Genomic DNA, 8758 nt, shown 5'->3' on the forward strand with positions numbered 1-8758 from the left:
CGTTGGATGTGATGTCTGCTACAGACATTGTTGACATGAACGGTGTGTGTGTGAAAGGTTGTAGTGAAAGTTGAGTCAATGTGAAAACAAAGAGAGTAAAGAATAGTCATAACAGACTCGTAATATCAGCATCATATCGAAACGTCTGATAAGATATTCTCATATTACTATCATGCTGACCAAAGTAGATGTTCAAATGTGTTTATGTGCAAATTGCATCAGCAATTGTACTTAAATTGTATTTACTATTTTACTGCTAATATGTTGTCAAATTCAAACTTTTTTTTTACCACCTATTCTGTTCCTGGTCACAGGTGAACCTACCTTTAGCTGACTTTCGGCAAGAGAAAAGTCATCACTCTCGAGTCATCAGGGATAAGCAGTATAGCAAATGAATGGATACAGTAAATGCTCCAAATAACGCCTTAAGGGTCTTAAACTAGCACAAGGTTAAAAACCATTAACTGCTGTAAACAACCTCCTGATGTAGTATTTTTTTATTAACACCACAAAATGGCTTAGTCATCATCTAGCAGCTTTTAATGTCAATTGTGTTACTCAGCTCTTGTTGTGAGACTAATGCATGTTACACTTGCTGTACTGTTTTTTACAATGAACTCAACCGCTGCTAAAACGTTGGTTCTGTTTCTGCAATGTCCTTGTTAATTAATCCCCATGTGGTCAAAGAGAGCTTTGCTTTCCTTCTACTTTCTCATGCACAACATTATTGAAGTAAAACAAAGAAATGTGTGTTATATAGGAGTGGTTGACGAGCAGTAGAAAACTGATGGATGGTGACCGAATGTGTTGAATGAGAGAGAAACTCAATTAACACCACTCAAATTATACAATGTGTGTGTTTGAGTGTATTCGCATTATCTACGGATACACACATCCTCTGACCCCTTCAGTCAAGTTGATTCACAGCCATCAGAACTGGAGCGATGTCTTGCTCAACCCGCTAAGACATCTGCTGCTTGTTTTTTTGTCTTCTTCTTCTTCCTCTCCACTCCACATATGGTTCCTCAAAGATGCTCTTGGTCACCGACTCATTCACGAACTTCCCACAGTAAATTTCTGTTGCATGACTCAGTCTCGCTCAGACAAAGATTTTCATTATCAGTTGCACCTGCGGCATCGTCGTGTGAAGTCACACTCTTTGTATTTACCCTAAATAAACTGTGTCAAAAGGGTGGGAAAAAAAATCTCAAATAAACCAAATATCATTTAAATTGTTATGTATTTTATTAAAATTAGCATTATGGTATTCATTTATTTGTTCCTACATTTTTAGATTTCTCATGTAGTAGGTACATAAATCCCTGGATGTGTAATGCTACACGCTTCTGCCTTTCATTGAAGGCATGGGTTTGATTCTTATTCACGGTTGCGTCAGGAAGGGCATCTCGTTTAAAAACAAAGCCAAAACCATTCATGTGATTTGTTAGTGACTCTGATCAGGTACAGATCAATTCATGACTGATGGTAGTGATGTGTGGATTGATACTGAAATATCGATACCGCCGATACCAGATCTTTATGCTCTAATATTGACCCTCAAGTCAAAATATCGATATTTTGGATACTGTAGTTCAGAGGTGTCCAAACTTTTTCCACCAAGGGCCGCATACTGAAAAGTCAATATATGCGGGGGCCATATTGATATTTTTTTATTTGAAGAAAATACTTAAAAACAGATATTGTTTCAGCTATGTATTATGGTGACTAACTGTATTATTAATTATTAGTTTGAAAGTTTCAGCTTTTTCTCGTTACATACCAATTTTTTTGCTCTGTTTTCTTCAATTTTTGTTTTTTCCCCATGTAAGAATAGAATAAAAATGATAATAATACGATTATTTAAATGCATAACCTAGTGTGTCAAAAATTTTGCCTATACGAAAATATAAATTTTCAGATATATATTTAACAGTGATTATTATGGTTGTTGTAATTTTTCAAATACATTTTAAAGTTAGTGTTTTATTTTTAAGTAAGTAACTAACTAAACTTTGTTTATATTTTAACTATATTTTGTTTTTATTTTAAGAGCTTCTAATATTTTAACTTAGGGGTGTCTACATTTTTCCTACCAAGGGTTGAAAAGTCATGTATGGGTGGGGGCCCATTTTGATATTTTGAAAACAATAATAAAAACAGATATTATTTATATTTAAATACAAAACTGTGACTAAGTATATTATTATTAATTATTAGTTTTAAAAAATTCAGCTTTTTCTCATTAAATTGTGATTTTCTGCTCTTTTTTCTTACATTTTATTGTTGTTGTTTTTAGATAGATATGTTATTTGAAAATACACAACTTTTACAATTTTACCAGACATGTTAGGCATATTTTCACTAAGTATCGGATCAGAAAGAAAATCAGTGGTACCGCACATCCCTAACTGATAGACTTGTTTTAGTTTTAAGGCATCTAACAATAATCTACTTAATGCCACACTGGCATTATAGGCTAGTATAGGCTAGTTATTCTGTGCTAAAATGAATGAGAAAAAATAACAATTGAAACTGTATATTCCCAATTTTCCGGACAAAGTTTTTAGAAGAAAAATATATTTTTACATATATACTGGTACAAAAGATTTTCTAAATGTTTATTTCCCTACCTTAATTGTTTCCAAACGGATGATCAAACAAAACCGAAGTCATCGTCATGGACCCACTAGCTGCGGAAGCTAGCTCTCCAATCAGCTAAACAGACTCAATAACTCCACGGTGACGTTTTAGTAAATGTGTAAAACTGAAACAATACAAAAATAATGCCATTGTAAAGTAATAATACTAACACAGACACTAAAACGTGTTAGCATATTAGCTGATGCTAACGACGCTAACTTGATTACATTACGATAGCACATACACATTTTAGTGAAAACACTCCTACAGACATCACACATGGGACAGTTTAGTAAGTATGAATTGTTTGTTGTATTAAAAAACTTTGAAATGTTGCTTAGAGTGATGAATGAAGAATCTTTTTAAGCAAAAACGCTATGGACAGTTATACTTCCGGTACATACAAGTACATTTTCAACCCGCAGCACCTGCAGTAAGTAAACTCGTCGAAAAGACGCCGCCATAGCACAAACAATAACACCCTTTTTCAGTGTCTCTGTTGGCGTAATATGAGAAGTATTTGTTGAATGCAAAACATTATAACCGTTTGCACCATTTTATAAGTCGCAGGGATCAAAGCGTTGGAAAAAGTAGGGGTTTATAGTCAGGAAAACACGGTAATTGAGGAAAAATTCTCCACCAAATATAGTCCCTTCTTAATAGAGTCTGAAAGCGATTACCGGTCTAATCACTGCTGTGTTCAATCCTTTACTTCTTTATTAATCTAATTAAAACTGAAATAAATGTATTTAAAACAAAAGATGAAAATATATTTCGACTAGATGCCCGATGCTCTCTGCAGTTGAGTAAACACCAACATCTTCAGTTTGATACAATGTTTATGTCCTCTCCTTATTTGCAGACTGCAAGTAGTGACTGAAGATGACATCTTCCACTCCAACTCTCTCATTTTTTTTTTTTTTTTTTTTTTAATTTGCTCCGTCAAGGAGGAGATTTCACCTATTCGGGTCAGAAATAAATAAATAAATAAATGTAGTTGTTTGGAAAGCAGTTTGAAATTGTAGACGTTGCAGAAAAAGTTCAGACAGAGACCGAGTCCCTTCTGACTGAGTGAGTCATTTCATTTGTCAGCGTGGTTGACATACACAGCCTTCCGACTGATGGCGTCCATTCACAAAAACTGGCCATCGGAGGAAATCGAGCAGGCTGAGGCTTATTCTATTTTTTTCCCCGGTATGTGTGTGTGTATCTATGTGAAAATGTGACTGTGTAGGATTAGCATAGCCAAAGACATTCCTGAAGCTCACACGCTGTCACATGGACTCAGACTCATTCGGTCTACAAACGCCCTGGAATCTTTCTTCTTCTTCTGCTCGCCATAACACCCTCTTTCTTTTCTTCTCCCCCTCTTTCGCCGTCTCGTCTGTTTCCTTTTGATGCTTTTGTTCTCTCACGACAGTCACTCACCTCCCCACCAGCTACAATTTTTGTTGCTGCGTTCCCTGGCGTACAACATGTTGTCCCATAGGGTCCTGTGTTGATTTAGGGCAGGCATGTGAGCCTCGTCCGTGCTGTTTGGACGAGAGGAAATTGGCCTGAGCGGTTAGAAAACTATGAAGTAAATCAATCATTTAAACTTTATTAATATAGCACGTTTCATACACAAGCAAGTGGCAACGCAAAGTGCTTTACACCAAAATGACCGTAAATAACACACTTGACCCACCTTGTTGCAGCGCTTCTGTTTTCTTGCGGTCTCCTCTTGGATAAATAAATGATAAATGGGTTATACTTGTATAGCACTTTTCTACCTTCAAGGTACTCAAAGCGCTTTGACAGTATTTCCACATTTACCCATTCACACACACATTCACACACTGATGGCGGGAGCTGCCATGCAAGGCGCTAACCAGCAGCCATCAGAGGCAAAGGGTGAAGTGTCTTGCCCAAGGACACAACGGACGTGACTAGGAAGGTAGAAGGTGGGAATTGAACCCCAGTAACCAGCAACACTCCGATTGCTGGCACAGCCACTCTACCAACTTCGCCACGCTGAAGTAAATGCAGGCACACTCATGTTTTTGTTTCTTTAGTGATGCGTTCATTGCAGGGTGTTTGTTGTAGTTTTATGGTACTTTTTTGAAGTGCCAGACAGGGTGTAAGATTCTTGCTTTGACATGAAACATTAATTGCTGAAAGTCTTTTTTTTATTATTTTTTTTATAGTAGAGGTCTGACTTTTAATCTAATTTGTTAAGGGTTGCGGTCATATTTGTTCAAAACAAAGTAACATCACATGTTTGCACATGCACAATTCAACATGTCTGAAAATAAGTAGGAAGAAGTTGAGCTTATTTGACCTTACCCCAACCAGCAGAGTAGTAACAAGAAACTTCCACTGAGGGCTGTATAATGGCCATTCTTCCCTTTGCTTGTAGTAACGCTCTAGAAAATTTACTTAAACACATACTCTAGATCTGTTACCAAACATATTAAACGACTTAAATTGTGTATCGTCCCAGCTCAGGCAACTTAATTTCATTTCTGACTAGTTTTGTAAGCCTGACTCATTTGAGTAACAGGATTGAAAGTATCAGGGGTGAGTTTTTTATGTATACTTGGCAAATACATTAAATGTAGCCACATGGCACATATGCTAACTGCATGGTGGCACTAAGCACATTACAGTGATTCAACAAAAAAATAAAATTAAAAAATAAATGAACTTTTAACATCAAAACAAGAAATTAGGCAACAGGACTTTATTGAGATTTGTACCCTCCTAGTCATAATTGAAATACCATTGTATATACAGAAAAAATATAAAGAAGCAAACTTCCTTTTGACCTTTATGTGGCCTGTGCAGGATCTGAATCATGCAACTTCCTGTGACTATTTTTTTCAGAGGGGGTTGGTTAAAAGGATTGAGTGAAAAACCAGTGACAAGAATTTGAACTAAAATGTTTTTTGTTTTTAAGAAAATAAATGGAAACTATTGTTGGAAAGGGAGTAACACAAACACACACACACACACACACGCACACACACATATATATATATATATATATATATATATATATATATATATATATATATATATATATATATATATATATATATATCACACGCACACACACACACACACACACATATATATATATATATATATATATATATATATATATATATATATATATATATATATATATATATATATATATATATATATATATATATATATATATATATATATATATATATATATATATATAAAACATTTGTGAAAGATTTAAGTTATATGTTATATTTCATGGTGAAGTCTAATTTTAGGAAGTGGACACAGGCACAAAATGCTGTTTTTCCAAATGGTCTTTTAAATTGTATTTATTAAATATACAATTAGTGTGCAGGACACTTTGCTTAATAAAACATTAATATTTTACAGTTAATTTTATTGCGCAATCCTACATTTTATTTCTTGGTTATGCGAATTAACCAATTTGGTAGAATGGTCCTTACAGAAAATGTTGAAGAAGATGGGTAAAACACTACAATATTTTTTACCTTTTCTTTATTAAACATGCTAAAAAAAAAAATAGGCGTAGTAGTTGAATATATGGAGGAAAAACATATTTTGTTGTAAGGTGACATAGCAAATATTTTCTTGTAACATCATTACACTATTCATCTACTTTCTTTCTTTACAGTGCTTCTTTGTAATCCTATGATGATATTTTTTGTAGAAGGCCGCTGGCCAAAAACTCTCAAATGTGTCACCCTGACATAAAGCTCATACCCACATGAAAAAGCTACAGGCCAAAAAATGGCCCCCTTTGGACATTGCATCATCCTAATAAGAGTGAAGACCCACCAAGATGCAAACAAACACTCAAATGTCTGAGAAGACACACCAGCTAATTAAATGTCACCAGCACTGTAGAGCCCGCCTAGCCTCCAGATCCAATCCAGTGCTTACATGGCTGTTGGCGTTAACACGGATGGATGAGTCTGTCAGCCATGCGTGCCAGCCTGCGGGCCACCTTACGGTCAAAGGTGCCAGCTGACAATAACACTTGCAGGCAGGCGAGCCTAAGAGTCATGAGAGTGAAATTTTAATGTTTGCAATCCTGCGTCACGACATTCGCTAGACTATGATGATGTTCAACAGGTTTCACTCTTAACCAGGACAGTTTAATTAGTAGTATAATATTTTTCTTCAATGTTTCTCTGGCACTCATCGAGGGTGGACGCTCCCCTTTTCTTTTCCCTTATCCCTCCTGCTTGCTTCTTTGTCGTGTCTTAACTTTCTTGTTGCCTCTTTTGCACTGCTCACCAAATCTAAACATTGGAACTATTTAACTGGCCTCAACGAAATTGACAAGATCTTGGGTTTGGGGGAACCTGCTGTCGTGACGAAGCGGTTGTTGCTGGACACACGACGGACTCTTGGTAGAAGGAGTGCCGCGTGCCTGGCGACCCTTTTCTGTCGAGGACGTGAAGATGTCCACCTATTCGGAATTATGACAACAGGACTGCTGCTGATTGGAGTAAGCGTTGATCTGGTTTGTCGACAAATTGGAAGTTGCTGGCAGTCTTCAAAGTAGCCCAAAGTTGCCACAAATGATTGGAGGATGCGGGAAGAACTGTGGACATTCTTGTGATTTTGGATCACATCGGACTGTCTGCCCCGCAGTTTTTGAGGACCAGTCATAGACAATTTAGAGTGAAAAGCAAAATTTATTTTCACTCGCATACAAAACATTCTAACTTGGATTGTTTCCCTGGCTTCGAAACTCTCCCGAAGGACAGTGCAGCGAAGACACAACAAACTCCCTTCTTGTCTCTCATGGACACACACCTGTTGTTGTTGACTTTGGACTAGCGACTGCACAAACATCAAGGCCGTGGAACAGAGACACACAACGGGCTTACACACACACATGCAACCACAAAAATATACGCCACACATACACACCCCACACCCCCAACCCAACGCCCTCGACGCAAATCCCATAGGGGTCAGCGCCTGAGAGCTGTGGCCTACCATCATGACCTCGCACTCCCTTCCCTCTGTTGCTAGATATCTCGAGATGTACGTTGTAATATGTATATGTGCTTTGCTATGGAGGTTTTTTCCCACTCCAGACTGGGCCCCCTTAGGAGCCCAGTCTAGATTGTATTTTTTTACTCATCCTTCCCCAGCGTTTTACCTTTTTCACATCTTTTACGGGGCGCCTTCTGGCGACCCATCAATGTTCCTGTTCTGTAACCCTGTACACTGTTTGTTTGTCTAATCTTGAACGGGTTTGTGCTGAAAACAAAGTTTTGTTGTACTTGTGCAATGACAATAAAGACCTATCTATCTATCAATCTATCTATCTGAATAAGTCTCAGAGGTCAGACAATAGCTAGTTATTTCTGCTGGCGAAGTGACGATGCTGCAAAAATTGCAGTGCAGCTTAATTGTTGATGGATAATAGAAATTTCGGCTGGCAAATGACAATAATCCAAGATGTACTAAATAAAAATTGTGCTGTGAAACATTTGGTTTGCGTGTGGTATTTGGATCTTAGTAAATCAGCCCCTAAATATGTTCCAACTGAAATATAAGAAGATGTATCCTAGTGTGGATAATTAGTTTCCAGTGGTCCCATTGAGATACGATCATTTATTTTGGACATGGAAATTCAGTAAAAGATTTTGAAAAAGTCATGTAAAATCATTTATGAAAAAGTGGAAGAACCCTATCACTCAGCAGCAAATCAACCAATGAGGAGATGCTGCCATCGCACTTCTCCTACAGCGTTCGCACATGCTCACATTCTGAACTCGTTTGCTCATTTATGCGCAAGTGCCGCCATGTGGTTCCCATTTCCTTTATTTGCTGCATTTACTGGACGAGCTATGTATACGTCCTAAACGGCATGTCTTAGTCACATGGTGTGCTTCAAAGTGACAAGAATGTGGGGCATGGCTTTCATCTCGTCTAATTTAATTGGCTAACATTCATTGATGTGTGTCTTTCAGGCCTCCGGCCCCAAACTGACAACTCACTGCTCAGATATCCAAGAAGTCCGTCGCTGCAACCGGCTGGAAATGCCCGACAACTTAAACACGTTTGTTTTAAAGGTGTGTGTTGCTTTGTGGGTTATTCCGCT

General features: G+C 37.3%; 1 protein-coding gene across 1 annotated transcript in view; it reads left to right on the top strand.

The window, feature by feature from the left end:
- sh2b3 (SH2B adaptor protein 3) overlaps positions 1 to 8758 on the top strand; it is a 131755-nt gene that overhangs the window by 92990 nt on the left and 30007 nt on the right. The window contains exon 3 of the mRNA XM_062025567.1: positions 8628 to 8729. Coding sequence (XP_061881551.1) covers positions 8628 to 8729 — 102 coding nt within the window. The remainder of the gene's footprint in view (positions 1 to 8627; positions 8730 to 8758) is intronic.

Source organism: Entelurus aequoreus, linkage group LG17 (assembly GCF_033978785.1).
Source record: "Entelurus aequoreus isolate RoL-2023_Sb linkage group LG17, RoL_Eaeq_v1.1, whole genome shotgun sequence".
Taxonomy (NCBI): domain Eukaryota; kingdom Metazoa; phylum Chordata; class Actinopteri; order Syngnathiformes; family Syngnathidae; genus Entelurus; species Entelurus aequoreus.